Source organism: Carica papaya, chromosome 2 (genome assembly GCF_054855325.1).
Source record: "Carica papaya isolate Zhongbai chromosome 2, ASM5485532v1, whole genome shotgun sequence".
NCBI lineage: Eukaryota > Viridiplantae > Streptophyta > Magnoliopsida > Brassicales > Caricaceae > Carica > Carica papaya.
This window is the reverse complement of record NC_142310.1, coordinates 34420590-34437372: the sequence shown is the minus strand read 5'-3', so window position 1 is coordinate 34437372 and position 16783 is coordinate 34420590. Positions and strand designations below refer to the sequence as shown.

General features: G+C 33.9%; 4 protein-coding genes and 1 long non-coding RNA gene across 13 annotated transcripts; 4 read left to right on the top strand and 1 right to left on the bottom strand.

Moving 5' to 3' along the window:
- Nucleotides 1-653: 653 nt before the first annotated feature.
- ATOBGM (GTP-binding protein Obg/CgtA) lies at nt 654-5147 on the top strand. 3 transcript variants are annotated; one of them, XM_088214315.1, is made up of 6 exons: nt 654-697; nt 811-1159; nt 1622-1825; nt 2067-2152; nt 2288-3980; nt 4190-5147. In XM_088214315.1, exons 3-6 carry the CDS (start codon nt 1660-1662, stop codon nt 4831-4833), a joined length of 2589 nt encoding a protein of 862 aa, XP_088070441.1. In that variant the 5' UTR covers nt 654-697; nt 811-1159; nt 1622-1659; the 3' UTR covers nt 4834-5147. The 3 variants fall into 3 exon arrangements, with proteins under 3 accessions (XP_088070441.1, XP_088070442.1, XP_088070440.1); XM_088214316.1 differs by lacking the exon at nt 654-697 and having other exon boundaries at nt 788-1159; nt 1622-1810; XM_088214314.1 differs by lacking the exon at nt 654-697 and having other exon boundaries at nt 788-1159.
- On the bottom strand, nt 2207-4284 carry LOC148269000 (uncharacterized). Of its 2 annotated transcripts, none has more exons than XR_015817329.1 (2): nt 4145-4284; nt 2207-2612 (listed from the first exon to the last, which is right to left on the bottom strand). It is a non-coding gene; the product is annotated as an uncharacterized LOC148269000 (long non-coding RNA). The 2 variants fall into 2 exon arrangements; XR_015817328.1 differs by having other exon boundaries at nt 4091-4231.
- Nucleotides 5092-9454, top strand: LOC110812209 (GTP-binding protein Obg/CgtA). Of its 4 annotated transcripts, none has more exons than XM_088214317.1 (6): nt 5092-5219; nt 6862-7014; nt 7147-7255; nt 7480-7562; nt 7650-7712; nt 8195-9454. In XM_088214317.1, exons 1-6 carry the CDS (start codon nt 5187-5189, stop codon nt 9296-9298), a joined length of 1545 nt encoding a protein of 514 aa, XP_088070443.1. In that variant the 5' UTR covers nt 5092-5186; the 3' UTR covers nt 9299-9454. The 4 variants fall into 4 exon arrangements, with proteins under 4 accessions (XP_088070443.1, XP_021894613.1, XP_021894610.1 ...); XM_022038921.2 differs by lacking the exon at nt 5092-5219 and adding an exon at nt 5410-5675 and having other exon boundaries at nt 6977-7014; XM_022038918.2 differs by lacking the exon at nt 5092-5219 and adding an exon at nt 5410-5675.
- A 2448-nt stretch (nt 9455-11902) lies between these two features.
- Nucleotides 11903-12798, top strand: LOC110812061 (metallothionein-like protein 2). The gene is made up of 3 exons (XM_022038732.2): nt 11903-12075; nt 12202-12276; nt 12383-12798. The coding sequence occupies exons 1-3, from the start codon at nt 12011-12013 to the stop codon at nt 12474-12476; spliced, it is 234 nt and encodes a 77-aa protein (XP_021894424.1). The 5' UTR covers nt 11903-12010; the 3' UTR covers nt 12477-12798.
- A 391-nt stretch (nt 12799-13189) lies between these two features.
- On the top strand, nt 13190-16601 carry LOC110812220 (Tetratricopeptide repeat (TPR)-like superfamily protein). Of its 3 annotated transcripts, none has more exons than XM_022038942.2 (3): nt 13190-13573; nt 14050-14514; nt 15157-16601. In XM_022038942.2, the coding sequence occupies exons 2-3, from the start codon at nt 14173-14175 to the stop codon at nt 16405-16407; spliced, it is 1593 nt and encodes a 530-aa protein (XP_021894634.1). In that variant the 5' UTR covers nt 13190-13573; nt 14050-14172; the 3' UTR covers nt 16408-16601. The 3 variants fall into 3 exon arrangements, with proteins under 3 accessions (XP_021894634.1, XP_021894633.1, XP_088070439.1); XM_022038941.2 differs by having other exon boundaries at nt 13190-13844; XM_088214313.1 differs by lacking the exon at nt 13190-13573 and having other exon boundaries at nt 13851-14514.
- Nucleotides 16602-16783: the final 182 nt, after the last annotated feature.

The following is a 16783-nucleotide window of genomic DNA, read 5'->3' as shown; positions in this document are numbered from 1 at the left end:
TAAGTTAAAATAAAAATAATTTGAAATTAAAGTATTATTTTTGTTCAAAATTTAATTATTATTTATATGTATTCTTATTGGTACGGTATAGATAATAATTTAAACTGAACTTAATATTAATACCCTCTGTTCATAACAAAATTTAGAAAAATTTAAATTATTATAAATTAAAGAATTACTAGTTTGTGGTGAAATAGTCTTAAAAAATAAATAATCTCGTATAAAAACTAAATTTTAAACTATAAATATTAAGATACCACAAAAAAAAAAAAAAATTTAAATGTGGATAAATTTAAATGATAATGGATTAACATATTCTACCTTATAATTATATCACATACTAACAATTAATTTAAACATAATCCTTCTTTAGTAATAAAAATCTTCTCCAAAATAATAAGATACGGATTCTTATGTGAAATTGAAAAAATGAATTCCAATTTATGAGCTTAACCCTTTTTTTTTTATTACAATAATTAAATTTACACTATTTTTGTGTAATATTTATGCATTCATTTCAAACATTATAGTGGGTTAAAATAATTGTATGGAACATCAAAAGAAATTTCGTTTTGTACCCAATATAAATATAAATATGAATATAAATATATATATGTGTATGTATATATGTATATGTATGCATGAACACATACATGTACATCATAGAATTGGTGTGTTTGGTAAGCTACACATAATGGTAAGCTTATGTAACTTGCTATATACGGCTAACCAAACCTATAATTTAATTTGCATACAAAAAATTAATTTTTTGTTCCTTAAAAAACATATTAATTATTTATTTGTTCCTAGAAAATTCATCGCCCATTGCCTACGGCTTGGCTTGTAGCAGACATTTGACCAGTATTCACTTCAAAACACAGGACCTGTGTTCGCGGGTAAAGTTTACCCGGAAGAAGCTCCTTTATGGCGTTGTCTTCTGGCTTTCTTCGTCAAAAGTCTTCTCCGTAAAACAGGAATAACGACCTTCGTCTTCTTCTTCTTCTTCTTCTTCTTCTTCTTCTATCTACTTTTCTCAGACGTCTTCTCTGTTTTTTATTTTTAAAACTTCATTGATATCTGTTGATTTTTTCTCTTTCTCGGCAACACCCGCCAGAAAAGCAAAATCATCTCAGCCTTACTTGTTCATTTCAAGAATCAGGTTAGCACGATAATCGTTTTTCTGTTTTTGATTTACCGTTTTATTTCGATTTTCTCTTTTTAATGCATATCGGTTTCTGAATATTGATTGAGGTGTCAGTTCTTGAAATTAAGAAGGAGAACAGAATCAGTTTTTGGCATTTCAACTGTGTATTATCACCTTTTTCTTCAGTTCCTTTTATTCAATTATAATTTTTTTTAAATTATTTATAATAAGAAAATCTCCGTGTTTTTGCTGTTATTAATTTTGTTAGAAGAGAAGCTTGGATTTTTAGTTACCATCTTTTAGTTGTATGCATGGTATTTGATGTTTTGTTTTATAAAAAAAGGTAATTATGGGATGGGTTTTGGGTGATTTTTATATTTAGCTTTGAGTTCATGTTCTTGGCAATCTAAAAATTTGATATATGATTTTGTTTGAGTTAATGTTTTCTACATGTCGTATTTTCTTTGTGGAAACTAGGATCAACAAGATTGCGGACTTGGCAATTGATTCAGACTATGGGAAGGCATTTGCAGGGTGAGAATTCTGATGCTCAATTGGTGGACTATGGGTATCATCCAGGCTGCATGTGGGGCATATTTCATGTTCTTGACTACCACCATTGGCATGATGTGAAAAAAGTACTTTCTCACAGAAACCACCGCAGAGGTAGACGTGCCATATGTATGTAATCTTGTTTTACATTTCATTACAGTTTAATATACAGCTCTTCACTTTCATATCTTTATTGCTCTTGCAAAGGCCATAAAGAACTCGTGAATCTGTAAAGGGGTATGAGAAGTAAACTGGGTTTGGTTTTAAATCTCAAGTTTAGTTTAGCGGGATGGTTATGGGATCCTTTGTCTTCTGGAAGTTGCTGTTGGTGCTAATTGATTACTGATTATAACCTTCTATGTTTGTTTAGGCTATGGAGATCCAAAAACAATTTCTACAAAGTCTGAAGTTGGTGCTGCACATGGATTTTTAGATGCCAAAGCAGACCACTGTGTGGTAAGTTCTTGTAATCTTGTTATGTGCTAAGTTACTCGAGAATCTAGAACTTGGTTGGATTTGCTATGTTGTTATTGGTTATGGTTCTCAATACGTAAATATGCCAAATTGATCATATCATTTTAAACTTATCAGCCAGAAAAACGTTCAACAAGAGCAAGCTTGCAAAAACCCCACAAAAAACCAGTAAGTTCTAAGGAGAAGCATAAGGGAGAGGAATACGAACACCAGAATGTAGGTTTCTCCGCACACCCACAGTTGCAGCAAATTGACTCAATTCATCCCTTTGATTATTCAGACTATCACCTTGGTGAAGGATGCTCTGGTTGGATGAATCCAGTTGTTCTCATTCCCAACAGAGCTAGGGCCTCTGGCAGCAGATTGAAGAGTTTGTCTCTACCAAATAATGCTAAGAGTTGCTGGGAACAAGACGAGCATTCTGAGAAGTCTGGAATTTTTCCTGAAAAAGTTGAACAGGCGTTGAACAATCAAAAGCAGATGGATAAGAAGCTTAATGGAAAATTATCTAATGATAAGGTTAAAGAGTATGTAGATATTCAGGAAATATTCAAGGTTAAGAAAGATATTTTCATGAAAATCCTACAAGATCCTGATGTTGGTATTACAAAGCAGTTCCCGGGTACTCTCAACAGGAAACTAAAGCTAACCAAATCAGGTTCGTTTCCTGCAAATGATTCATCTGGTGTTCGATATCTTAGGCCTACCACACTTGAACACAAAAAGTATGAAAATTGGTCTTCCCGGATTGGAGAAAATTTGCTTGCTGCTAGAAACGTGCCAAAATCTGATGCATCTAAGTCTCAGAAAGATCATCGTGTTAAGTCAGAACCTGAGGGTACTTTGGACAACCTGATGAAGCAAAAAACAAGCCTTGTCTCTTTTGGTTCGTCCTCGATAGTTGATAATCAAGGGTGGAATCAAATGGTCTTAAATCATTTCAAAGTAATTAAGAAGAGGATAAAGCATGTACTCAAGGAGAAAAGAAAGAAGAATAAGCACACAACCAGGGTTTCCCTCCAAAGTGTGCCTTCTGGAAGTGATTTAGCTACTAATGAGAAAGTGAAGAAAGAAGCATCACAAGTTATGGAACATGGAAAAGATGGTGTAGAGAAACCAAGAAATCAACATGAAACTGATATTTCTGATTATGATCTCACCAAAAACACAATCCACTTAGTGAGAAGAACAAGATCTCTAAATGAGTCGGTGGGTAAATACGTTCAGTTGTTTGAGCGTAGTTTTGGAAGGGAGGTCAAGTGGAATCATTCTAAGAGCTTAAGTTTTGCAGGGGAAGATAAGGTTGCAGCAAAAGGACATGCTCCAAAATTCTTCAGAAGGATTTCCTCCCTGTCTGATCTTGAGTCCTTTTGTTCCTTAGTAAAAGAAGTCTCAGGCGATGCTCTCTCTTCAAACACGCTTATTGGCGTTGCCACAAATTCTGGTTTGACAAGAGAAAATGATACTCAATGGGAATCAAATTCAATTGGCGCTTCTGTAAATACAGATAAAGTCAAACAAATTGAGACTGAATATGAGAATGATATGGTTGAAAAAAGTGAAAGCGGAGAGGAAATTGATCTTTCAGATGGTCTAGTAGAGACTAAATACGACAAGGATAGTGCAAGGATATATGAGGTTATAGAGATAGCTGCTCCAGCAAACGAGGATAGGTATGCAAATCAGTATCAAGATAGTTGTTCCACAACGAGTTCAAGAGGAGACCTTCAACAGCAAAATTCAGTTTCAGGTCAAGAATCTTATTCTCCAGGCAATCTAATGGGGCCTCTAGAATGTCCATTCTCAGAAGGTATACATTCTCTTGGCATGTTTATTATTGTTTTATTCTCTGTATATACATTTGCTTCGATAATCTAGATTTCATTATAAATTTCATTTAACAGAAAGCAGGTTACAAACCTGAAATTTTGAAATCGGAAGTTGAACGTATTTGACTGGATAAAAAAGGCACACCTTACTTTTGTTAACATAATCTCCCTTTGCGATACCAATTTACAGGTTCAGATGTAAATCTTGCACAAAACATGTCCGCAAAACACACTCCTGAAGCCTTTTATGGTGACGTAGAGCACGACAATGTTGAATATGTGAGGGAAGAAATTGATAGTCATCCTCTGCACGTCGAAGTTGATGAAGAGAATGATGCTTGCTTCAGTTATGTGAGGGAAGTTCTTGATCTCTCAGGTTTCCTTGAAAATAATTTTCTAGGAAAATGGCACTCAAAGGACCAGCCACTGGATCCTTCACTTTTCAAGAAATTCGAAGCATACTTGCATAATGAACTTGAGTTGTCCAAGGTGGAGGTTGGCAGTGGCTGTGATCACCATATTTGGTTTGGTTTGATTGACCAGGCCCTCCTGGAAATACATGGTTCATCATTCACCTACTTGCCGAAGTCATTCTCATTGGCTCACCGTTTCTCTCCAATGTCTGAAGGGCACCGTGTTCTTCGGGAAGTCTGGTCTAAAATCAGCTGGCATCTCAGCTCGAACTTAGCAAGGGACCAGTCATTGGACGATTTTGTGGCTCGAGACTTGAGAAAGGGTGATGGATGGATGAATCTTCACTTGGAAACTGACTTTGTGGCAATTGATCTTGAAGACCTGATATTTGAGGAGCTCCTGGATGAGATTCTTGACTAATGAAGTAGCCGAAGCTAGCTAGTTTCGTACATAAAGTTTTTTCCTGTTCGGGAGAGAAGAAAAAGCTTGGGATTCTGCAATTTCCCCACCAAACTGCAGTTTGGTCAGAAGAGTGCTAAGTTTCCTGCAACTCTTGGTGATCAGATTGGGAATAGTCTATATGTACAATTCATGTAGGTACAGTTTGGTGCAGAGTAGTTTATATGTACAATTTGTCCTGTACTTAGAAATATTCTTTGTAAAAAAGTTAATTGGGTGATTTTGCATATGGGTAGTTGCAGCAGAGGCGATTAATAGTGTATCAAATTTTCTGAGCTGTTCTTGATACATGCTATCTTTGTTAAGCAAACCAAATGATGAATCGACTGATTTATGTAAAAAAATCGGTAAGTTTAGTTCTGAACCAAAAAAATCAAAATTTAAAAAATCTTTTTTTCCTCACACCTTATGTAATTAATGTATTAAGGGTATTGATGAGCAGTTTTTTTTTTTTAAAACCATTAATCCTTAAATATAATATATATAAATATAAAAAAATATTTGTTATAATCATATTATAATATATATAAAAGTTAGGAGGATATATTTTGGCCCTGAGAAAACTCGAAAAAAAAAAAAAAGCTCTTTCTAGGCAATAGTCGAACACTTTGTTTCACCTTGCTACCTTTCTTAATCATCTGATCGTTCCTTCTGATTAAATTTTCCGTCTTGCCAAACACCGGATGATTTTCCCTAGAAAAACTCACTTGGATACAAAATGAGGAGACCACCCTAAGTGCTTGTCTCTGAATAGTGAGATTCTACCCAGAGGACAACCATATTAGGGAGTTTGCATTATTGAGGTACGTTTCTCTGTTTGTGTTCTCTTGCTTTTCTCAGTGAGCTTGAGCGTTGGAGTGAGCTGGGGGAGGAAAACACAGGGAGGAGAACAGAGAGTAGGGAGGGGGATTTGGGAAAGCTGAATGTGATGATTTCTTGAATTCCACATATTCGATGAAATGCTTAAGTGAATTTCTTAATTGTGAACCTGGCTTCCATAACCTGACCTTTTTTCTTTACACATTCAGTGGAATGAGTTCAGATGATTCTTTTGCCGAAGATACTCTATTGATAAGATGATATTTATTTAGGATAATAGAGTGTAATATCAGGAATTGGTGATTATCCTGTGTATATTTCCACTGTCATGTTTCTTTCAGTGAGTCTCGATCCATTTGGTTTTAAGTAAACAGGAACTGTATTCAATACTCTTGGTTGATTGATCACCTAAGTACTTGTTTGAATTTTGATGGGTTTACTAGTTATTTGATGGAAGTTGGTGAAATATGGTTACTTAACTTGTATTTCTTCATGGATAGACAATGTCTACTCCTATGGGTTTGAGAGTTTTTTCCATGTTTACTTGAGGATTGTTTTCGGGGAATAAAATTCTGGATGGTAATAAAGATTTGAAGAAGTTTAGGGAATCTAAAAGATGTAATCTCTTTTTAACTAGTTTAGATGTTCTTGTGTGTTTTTAGGAATTTTTTAAATTAACTTTTTAGGTTTAATTGTTAGTAAACCCCTAATTAATCAAGCTACATCGCAGAATGTGTTACCTACCCACAACCATTATTTACTATTTTTCTTTACTCATATCTCTAGGTAGATAACTGCTAATTTTGATGTCTTATCTCACACTTAATTGGATCATTGATTGTTCCCTGAATATAGTCAGATTTTGAAGCATGTCAATATGACTGTTGTTACATGATGCAGCGCATCCTCGTGAGTGTAAGAGATAAATATAAAATGATGAATTTATGTGATATTTTCAAATGTCATTTTTTTTCCATTCTTTAAGGTGTATCTACATTTCAACATTTGCTACACGATTATGAAGCTACAGCTCTTTGCATTATATCTCTTCCATGGGAGCATTTGATCTTTTCTTAGGGTTTTTTTACTTCTTTTTGGTTCTTTGTGCTACTATCTTCAAAAGTAATTAAAGGATTAATAGATTGAAGGTTAAACTTTACGGACTTGTAGAACTTAGTTGAGAAGCAGATGTGGTCACGCTGTGCAAAACCTGTTTGGCATTTGAAAACCTTGAGAAGATCTTCAAAATCTCCATGGTTCTTGATGCCTTTGTTTTCTTTCTCAGACTGCACCCAGAAGAAGGCAAAGGTTGCCCCTTTACAGGTGCTTCACCTTTTTCTATCAAACTACCTATGCAATACAGCCATTTGAACAAATTTTCTTTGCTTTTATTACATGTTTACATCTTTTGTCTTTTTCTTTTTCATTCCTTTCTATGTTTGGACCAATTTCCAGGAGACAAGGATGAGAGACAGGTTTACAGTATATGCTAAAGGAGGTGATGGTGGTGGTGGTTGTTCCAGCATCCGGCGCAGCCGAACTGATCGTCGTGGAAGACCAGATGGTGGGTTTGTACTTCAGCAGTGATAAACCAAAGAAGAAAGTTTTTGACCTTTTTTCTTATTTCAATTTTTTGTCCATGGATATTTCTGTAATTATTTTTATTTTGGCTTTTAAACATAATTACATAATACAATGAAATTCATGCCAAGCTGATCAAATTAGTACAATGAAATTCGCGAAAGTGGTTATACCAACTTTTATCATATCTAAGTTGAACTAATGCAGGTGGAAATGGTGGAAGAGGTGGTGATGTGATTTTAGAATGTACACCTACAGTTTGGGACTTTAGCAGTTTGCAACCTCACATTGTATGTCACTCTTCTCTTCCCCTAATACTCTTATCCTTGTAATGATGATAAGTTGAATTGAGTAATTGTTGTTGTTGCGACGTGTAGAAAGCAAATAGAGGGGGACAAGGAACCTCGAAGAATATGATAGGAACCCGGGGAGAAGATAAGGTTACTGTTTTTATACCTGCTCTATTTACATGAAAGTTTATATCATTCATTATTTCATTTCAGTCATATAGTTCACCTCCTGTAGTTCTGCCTTGTTACAATTCAAATATTTTGATTATTTTTGTGACAATCGGTCCTTGTGGTTTCATTTTTGTTACTTCAAACGATTTTGTTTTGAGCTATTATCTTTTAGTTTTTTGTTTCTTTTATTCAATTTTGATTTATTCAACCTTGAACTTTCACGTGTTTGATTTAAAAATTTAGACACGTGCAGATGTCATTTAAAGAATTTTACAGTTTTATAGAAAATAACAAAAAATTAAATCACTATTAACGAATTGTCACAAGAAAAAAACAAAGTTTGGATGGTAATGAGATTGAACCGACAGGAGGTGAAACTGTATTTTGTCATCCATTTTCTTTGTGTAGCCATTTACTTGTGATAAGTATGCAGTGGTTACCGGAGTTATCTTGTTATATAGGTTGTCCAAGTACCAGTTGGCACAGTGATACATCTTGTAAGGGGCGAAATGCCATTTATAGTTGAAAAGGCTTCGTCGACAGAATTAGATCCCTGGGAACTTCCAGGGACACTTGCTGCTGATCCATTTGACTTCAACCAACATAAAAACATGTCTAAGAATCCAAGCATGCTAGCAGAGTTGAAGTCCTTGCATGATACTCATGACAAATTATATCCCACAGAAAAAATGGTGGAAGAATCAGCAAGCATTAGAAAGGCTCCTCAAGCTGATGTGGAGGAAAGCATGGAACAAATACAGTATAATGTTGCGGAACTAAAAGAGCAAGGTCAGAGAATAGTGATTGCTCGTGGAGGGGAAGGGGGTTTGGGTAGCATGTGTGTTCCAAATGCTTCAAGGAAACCCGGGCTTAATAAGATTGGGATCCTTAGGGATGGGACATCTGATCTACAAATGTCAGAGGATGATCAATCCTCCGTAAGGGCTGGTTTGCCTGGTTCTGAGGCTGTTCTTGTTTTAGAACTCAAGAGCATTGCTGATGTTGGTCTTGTTGGAATGCCAAATGCCGGTAAAAGTACTCTTTTGGGGGCTCTATCGAGGGCTAAGCCTCGAGTAGGTCATTATGCCTTTACAACTCTGCGCCCCAACTTAGGAAATGTAAACTTTGATGACTTTTCAATCACGGTTGCTGACATTCCGGGACTTATAAAGGGTGCTCATCAAAATCGTGGCCTAGGGCATGCTTTCCTGCGGCACATTGAACGCACAAAGGTTTTGGCTTATGTGGTGGACTTGGCTGCAGGATTAGATGGTAGAAAAGGGATCCCACCATGGGAACAACTAAGGGATTTAATCTTAGAACTGGAGCACCATCAAGAGGGCTTATCTAATAGGCCATCTTTAATAGTGGCGAATAAAATTGACGAGGCAGGATCTGAGAAAGTCTACCAGGAACTGGAAAGAAGAGTGCAAGATGTTCCTGTCTATCCAGTGTGTGCTGTCCTGGAAGAGGGAGTGCCGGAGCTGAAAGCTGGTCTTAGGATGCTTGTAAATAATGGTGGGAAATCACAGACACTCAGTTTAGAAAAAATCAATGTTGACTAGGTTGTTTTTTGTTTTAACTCTTAGATTTGGAAATGGTTTTCACATAAAATTTTGGTCAAATTTACTTTTATGCACCATATTGGGAATGCAAAGATCAATGTAACAATCGGTTTTATTTATAACTTCCAGCCATTTATCGAATAATCTTCTTGTCAATTAGAGTTCTGGTTTCTGATTTATTTATTTAGAAGCATTATACTGTCTTTTGCATCTGGGATTAAATTATTTTCTAGCCTGACTAAAATCAAGTAATCTGCACTAGAACTTGATCATGTGTTAGGTTCATTATGGTTGTCAAATTCTCTATCTTCGCTTTCTGGTTTTTGTCCTGTAACTGGAAGAACTTGCGAGACGGAGGAATTTGCACAATTTCTGTTTGATAAATAGATCGGAAGACCCGGATGAGAGTTTTTTTCCTCCTTCTGGAGTTGTTCTTCCCCTGTAAAGTTACTAAAGAACAATATGAAATTTTGAATGGTGATGACTCTGAAAGTTTTGAATGGTTTTATTCTATGACTTTTCGTGATGATATGGAGAATCAATTCGAGTTTAAGTGGTGGTCGGCCATGAGAACTCTTTCTACTCCACTGAAATAAACTTTAGTTAATCTAATTATGAAAATAATACCTAATTAATTCTTTTTGCAATCTAAAGATTCCAAAAGGGTGTATCAATAACCAACAATTTAGTGTATGTAATTTGAATGGTCAAATCAATCTTATCGCTCAAGCTATCAATTTGGAAGCAAATTTCAGAATTCATTTTCTTTTGAATGAGATTATAAGAAATTTATATTGCAGAAAATTTATTTCAACATTAATTGTCTGTTTTTTTTTTTTTGTTTTTTGAAGAAATGGAACGTTTAATTTAGTGTTAATAAATAAAAATTGATTTGGGAATATTTAACTGTTTAAAATTAGTTTAAAGTGAAAAGAAGAAGAAGAAGAAGAAGAAAAAAGGGCAAGCACAGAAATTTTTGAAGGGACTCCATCCACATTGAGGGGACAAAAACCATTATAGGCCCACAAATTCAAAGTGTTAGCTGGTCATGACAGACTATACATACATACACCTCTCATATCATTTCATGCATATATAATACAATTACTTTTGTAGATTCACTTTTATTTATTTTAAAATTTTATTTTTAATTTTGTTTTTTTTTTTAATTTAAAGAAAAAATAGCCTAATTTCCTTTCAAAAATAACAATGAATAAAATATAATTTTATAGCTCTTGCATTTTTTTATATTATACTTTTTTAATTATTTTTTAAAATTACATCTACTTATAATTAAATATTATGGGTTTTCTCCAAAAGAATATGACACTCTAGCAGGCTTGTTAATTTTTAAATAAATAAATATTTGTAAAAAATAAAAATATAACAATAAACTTTAATGTCAACAAAAACTTTGCTATCGTTATACTCGAAGATTTTTAATTTAATTTATAAAAAAAATATTTATTAAAATGATTTGACATAATATTATTTTACATTTTCATCAATGATGAATCGAAAATTTATATTGATTAATACAATTTATAAAGAAAAATTTATTATTATATAATATAATTCCTTGTTGATAATAACATTTATTATTTTCTTAAATGCATCCAACTTGTGTATAATTATATTTTTAATTAAGAAATTAATTAATAAGAACCATAAGATAACAAGTAATTGTCATTGTCTTTGTCTTGTAGTTTCCTTAATTGATTTTTACTATGTAAATCAAACACGTAAGATTCCTAATTATTTATTACCACCTGCAGATCCACACTCTTATCTAATGGATTAAAATTAAACACAAAAAATTAACCCTCTTGATTCAGTGAATGGAATTTTTACAATTTCAATAGTTGTATTTTCAATAATTAATAAAATATTCTACCTTTAAAATGAGGAAATTAAGAAAAAAAATATTAAAACAGAAAATTTGAACGTTTAACATATTTTTATTTAATTGGATGAAAATAAATTATATAGAATTGCCCATTTCTTAATAATTTCCTCTTCATTTTGTAAGAAAATTGAGAAAAAAATAAAAAAAATAAAAAAAGCTTCAAATTTTTTATAATAATTTATCATCTTATACATTGTAAGGTGTATTTTTTGTTATTTTCTATTGATAAAATTAATATTTTTTATAATTAAAAAATAAAATAAATAAAGTATCATAATGATTATTTATTCATTAAAATTGAAATACTTACTCTTCAATAAATTTACATATTTTTAATATTTTATTTTATTTTTAAAAGTCTTATCAGTTAATTTGTTTAAAACTTTTACCTACTATCCTGGTTTTAATAAAACAAAGTCACCATCGGTTAATCCGTAATCTCTTGTTTAATCTTGTTTAAGAAATAATCAATAATATTATTAAGTCAATAATCTTTTTTTTTTTTCTCCTGTTTAATAAAATAATAGTAATAATCTTTACCAAACGTATCTATGTTGACAAAGTGGATGGTGAAGATAGAAAGAACAGATAATGGTATTTATTTTCAGGTGTTATGACGTGCAACACACCTAGGATTATGCCACGTGTACGGTGGATGCGATCTCGCACTCTCTTCCCGGCCTCTATAAATCCCGGTCAATTTTTCTCCTTCAAACTCGTCCCAGCACAGCGAGTGAACTCACTTCCAATCAGATTAAAACTCATCTCGGTATCTCTTTCCTTTCCAAGAAAAAACCAGAACAAGAATGTCTTGCTGCGGAGGAAACTGCGGTTGCGGCTCCGGCTGCGGTTGCGGCTCCGGCTGTAACGGGTAAAGATTTTCACCTAAATGCCCTTTTAGTTTTTAATCTTAAATTTTAACGTGTAAAAAATTTTATCCAAACGCTTCTTTAATTTTCGATCTTAAATGTTTACCTATTGGTTTTTCACTTTGCAGATGTGGTATGTACCCTGACTTGTCCGAAAAGAGCACAACCAAGACCATGGTTGTTGGAGTTGCACCAGTAAAAATGTGTGTAAATTGTCCGTAAATTTTTGAAAATTAATTATTTAAAACTGAAATTTTACTTTAAATATTCTTACTTTCACAATCCCGTTCACTTGTTGAGTCGTTGCAGGAGCCATGAGAGGCAGGGGGTGAGCTTTGGACAAGAAAATGATGGGTGCCAATGTGGATCAAGCTGCAGCTGTGACCCATGCACCTGTAAATGAGGAAAGAGGAAAAAGAAAACATGCCCAGAACAAAGCTGCTGATTATCTATAAACCCAATAAAGTTTTATGCTTAATTTCAGTCTATTATATATTATATATGTGTGAGTGTGATTAGGGTTTGCTGTAATAAAAGGGCCATGTTTTAGAAAAAAATCCTCTTTATGGGATTTTGGAAGTGTTTCATGGCTAAATTATGGCACTATCGTTGTTGTTGCTGCTTTGTGGGCATTGAAAATAACTCATTTGTGTTTGTAATTCAACTTTGAATATGGGTTTGAGTTGTATTGACACGTATCATGAATATATATTTATGTATATCTATCTATCTTCTTTTAAAATATTTTCTTGACTTTCTAATTTGATGTGTTGATTGAATAAGTTGCATTAATTACATATATTATAACATTTAGGGGGCCGGCTATACAAAAATCATAACTCGAGAAAATTCTGAACATTAGTTTTTAGCATTTATAGTTTGACTTTTTCAATTTCCTTAGTATATTGACTAAGTTCAAGGCATTTTTTAGATGAAACGTGATTATATTTTTGGATCTTGATGATGTTTAATGCATTTTTGAATAAAATTATTACGATAATCACGAATTAAAATGTTATCTACAAAAAATTAAAAAACGCTGTCGTTTTATTTACTTGCGCATAGAAATTATGCAAGCACCTACTACAAATATATATATATTTCAACGGATATGCAAGAAGACAAACCGTTTAGGTTGACTTTTTATTTCTTTGTGATCGAAAGTGTTTGAACTGAATTTTAACAACATAAGATTTGCATTATGTACTCTTAAATTTTACTATTTGAGTTATTTTATAACTTTTATGTGATGTTAATTACATTTTATAGAAAGACAAAATCAAAATTATTAATTGAGATGTAAATGCAAAACGTAATAAACTTTCTTCGTATCCAAACGTCGGATAGTTTTCTCGAGAAAACTCATTCGAGCTAAAATGAGGAGAATCCATTCATTTGCCCCAGGACTCTCCAGTTACTGAATCTTGATGCGATGAATTTTACTGTTGAATTTGATGCCAGAGGGTTTCGACTTGCTTGAGATTATTTATTGAATGCAAGGTATTTGATAAAATGCTCAAGCGAATCTCTACTTGAGTCAACACTATCGACCAATGCGAGTTCCTATTTTGATGGGCTTACTGTTTATTTGATCGAAATGGTTGAAACACGTTTGGTTAATCTTGTATGCCCTCATGCATAGATGATGTCTATTCCCATGGGTTTGAGAGCTTATTCCATAGACTTTTTACTTCAGTAATACCGGTTTGGTCTTGGGAACTAAAATCCTGGATGGTAAAGAGTTGAAGAAATTTGGGGGAACCTGAAAAAGGTTACTTTTTTTTGGACTAGTTCAATTTTTCTTGCATGTTTCTATAATTTCTTGTTTTGAAGTTCTGAACTTTTCGGCAGCACAGTTATTACAGCTTTATTTGTAAATCAAACTTGAAAAACCTGATTTCTTTCTTTTCAGTCTTTAGATTTCAGTCGCAAGCTCCTTACTCCAGTTTAACCAGTTTTACTTATCTATTTTGCAGCCTCTTCTTATGGGTTGTGTTTACTTCTTCTTGGTGTGTCTAGTTGATGCGCTTGCCTGATTCATTTTCTCAAGTGCAATTCAGTCTCCCTTATTTTGCTGTTGGGAGAAAAGGCAAGAAAGCATGCAAGCAGTGGCTCTGTGGGGGCAAAGCAGGCAGCTCCTTCAGGCAATTCGTCGAACATTTGGTGTCACTTGTATTCCTATCAATCATCAGATAATTCCTTCTGGTTTCAACTTTCTTTTTAGCCAAATGCCAGATAATTTTGTTGAGAAAACGGATTTTGAGCAAAAGGGAGAAGAACCCAAGTGTTTGTCTCTGAGAATTGAGAGACTACCAAGAGGAGAACCAGTTGGGGCTGCATTTCAGGGCTGGATGGGTGAGGGGTTTCCCATTCATAGAGGTGATATTTTCCATGCAATAAATCGCTTGAGGAAGCTCAACATGAGCAAACGTGCCCTTGAGGTTACTTCCTATCTCTGTCTCCATCTTATATTTGCATTTCATTTTGGTGATTGGTGGCAAAAGAAGGTTTTTTAGCTGTAATTTGTTTTTTTTTTGTTAGATGAATGAGTTCTTGTATTGGCATTAACAGGTGGAAATATCGAAGCTCTATTCACTAAAAGGCTTCTTTTTTTCAATATATATATGACTCTCTCTCTCTCTCTCTATATATATATATATATATATATATATATGACTGTGGCTGTGGTGATTGATGTACATATCAGAGAGGGAGGGAAAAAATTCAATTTAGAATCTGATGTTTCATGTTTAAGTTTTATCGATCTTGGATGCATGAGCCAATTCTTTTCCTGTATTTACTTGCCACTAGGCAGATTGTTATACTATACAAAGTTTTGTTATAACAAGTTGTAAGTTGTCAAGACTTGAGTTGTGTGGAACAAGGTGTTTTCATGAGCCGTTTGGTTATTGGATTTTTGGGTCATTGTGCTGATAATATTAATAGTTAAAAATATACCGATCAGGTAGCATAGTATTCATCCATCTGCTTTTGCAGCCGGTTTCCTGCTTTCCCTCTGTGATCGAATGCTCTTTGTTTTCTTGAGCTTGCATTAAAAGCTGAATTTGTGCTCATTTTGGTAGGTGATGGAATGGGTCATCAGAGAAAGGCCATACAGGCCAAAGGAGTTAGACTACTCATATCTGTTGGAATTTACAACTAAAGTTCATGGGATATCACTAGGTGAAAAGCTCTTTTGTCGTGTCCCTTCCGAGTTTCAGAATGAATTGCTTTACAACAATCTTGTGATTGCGTGCTTGGACAAAGGTGTGATAAGACTTTCACTTGAGTACATGAAGAAAATGAGAGAATTGGGACACCCCATCTCATATTTGGTTTTCAATCGCCTCATAATTCTCCATTCTTCTCCAGCCCGTAGGAAAATAATACCCAAAATCCTTATCCAAATGAAGGCTGATAAGGTAACCCCACATGTCTCTACCTATAACATTCTCATGAAAATAGAGGCTAATGAACACAGTGTTGAGGGTTTGACAAAAACTTTCTACGATATGAAGAAAGCCAAGGTTGAGCCAAATGAGATATCCTACTGCATATTAGCTACTGCTCATGTAGTGGCAAGGCTACATACTGTTGCCGAAGCATACGTTGAGGCTGTGGAGAAATCGATGACGGGAAGTAACTGGTCAACACTAGATGTCCTAGTTATTTTGTATGGGTATATTGGGAAGGAGAAAGAACTGGAGAAAACTTGGGGAATTGTGCAAGGACTTCCCCATGTTAAGTCCAAATGTTATATTTTGGCGATCGAAGCATTTGGTAGAATTAGAAAGATAAGTAGAGCAGAAGATATCTGGTTAGAGATGAAGTCAACAAAAGGGTTGAAATCAACAGAACAGTTCAACTCTATAATCTCCGTATATTGCAAGCATGGGTTAATTGATAAAGCAACTGGGATTTTCAGAGAAATGGGGGCTAGTGGCTGCAAGCCTAATTCTATTACTTACCGACATCTTGCTTTGGGTTGCTTGAAAGCTGGTTTAATGAAGGAAGGTTTAAAAACTTTAGAATTGGGATCGGATATGAATACGAGCAGAAGGGTCAGGAATTCAACCCCATGGTTGGAAACCACTCTTTCAATAATCGAGATCTTTGCAGAAAAGGGCGATGTAGGGAATGTGGAGAAATTGTTTGTAGAATTAAAAAATGCCAAATATAGCAGGTATACCTTTGTGTACAATACTTTGATTAAGGCATATGTGAAGGCCAAGATTTATGATTCAAATCTCTTGAGGAGGATGATTTTGGGAGGAGCCAGGCCAGATGCTGAAACTTACAGTCTACTGAAACTTGCTGAACAATTTAGATCCTGAATACAATTTTGCGAGGTTTACAAATTGTGTTTATTATTTCGAAGATTCTTTTCATCACAGTATATAAAATGCAAGGCATCATCATTGTAAAAGAAGGTAATTCATGAAGGGTGGAGTAAATGTAAATTCTGAGAGAATGATAATGTCGTTCGTGAATGATGATTCGATAACTTAAATTTGTCTCTTATGGTTCTGATTAGTGGTCTCATCATTTGCGGTAGAGATGATGATTTCTCAATCTAAAAGTAAAAGAATTACTAATATATTTTAATTATCCAAAGAGTTTAACAGTCTATATTAAATTACAAATAATATATAATTTTATAAAATAATAATTATTTATTTTCATAATGGACATAAACATTATTATAACCCT

Excerpts from the sequence above, each read along its gene's own strand:
- LOC110812220 (XM_022038942.2), top strand. The coding sequence starts at position 14,173 with ATGCAAGCAGTGGCTCTGTGGGGGCAAAGCAGGCAGCTCCTTCAGGCA. Across the intron at positions 14,515-15,156 it reads TGAGCAAACGTGCCCTTGAG|GTGATGGAATGGGTCATCAG; the intron begins GTTACTTCCTAT and ends TCATTTTGGTAG.
- ATOBGM (XM_088214315.1), top strand. The coding sequence starts at position 1,660 with ATGGGAAGGCATTTGCAGGGTGAGAATTCTGATGCTCAATTGGTGGAC. Across the intron at positions 2,153-2,287 it reads CCAAAGCAGACCACTGTGTG|CCAGAAAAACGTTCAACAAG; the intron begins GTAAGTTCTTGT and ends TAAACTTATCAG. Across the intron at positions 3,981-4,189 it reads AGAATGTCCATTCTCAGAAG|GTTCAGATGTAAATCTTGCA; the intron begins GTATACATTCTC and ends ACCAATTTACAG.
- LOC110812061 (XM_022038732.2), top strand. The coding sequence starts at position 12,011 with ATGTCTTGCTGCGGAGGAAACTGCGGTTGCGGCTCCGGCTGCGGTTGC. Across the intron at positions 12,076-12,201 it reads TGCGGCTCCGGCTGTAACGG|ATGTGGTATGTACCCTGACT; the intron begins GTAAAGATTTTC and ends TTCACTTTGCAG. Across the intron at positions 12,277-12,382 it reads GGAGTTGCACCAGTAAAAAT|GAGCCATGAGAGGCAGGGGG; the intron begins GTGTGTAAATTG and ends GAGTCGTTGCAG.
- LOC110812209 (XM_088214317.1), top strand. The coding sequence starts at position 5,187 with ATGATGAATCGACTGATTTATGTAAAAAAATCG. Across the intron at positions 5,220-6,861 it reads TGATTTATGTAAAAAAATCG|AACTTAGTTGAGAAGCAGAT; the intron begins GTAAGTTTAGTT and ends ACGGACTTGTAG. Across the intron at positions 7,563-7,649 it reads GCAGTTTGCAACCTCACATT|AAAGCAAATAGAGGGGGACA; the intron begins GTATGTCACTCT and ends TGCGACGTGTAG.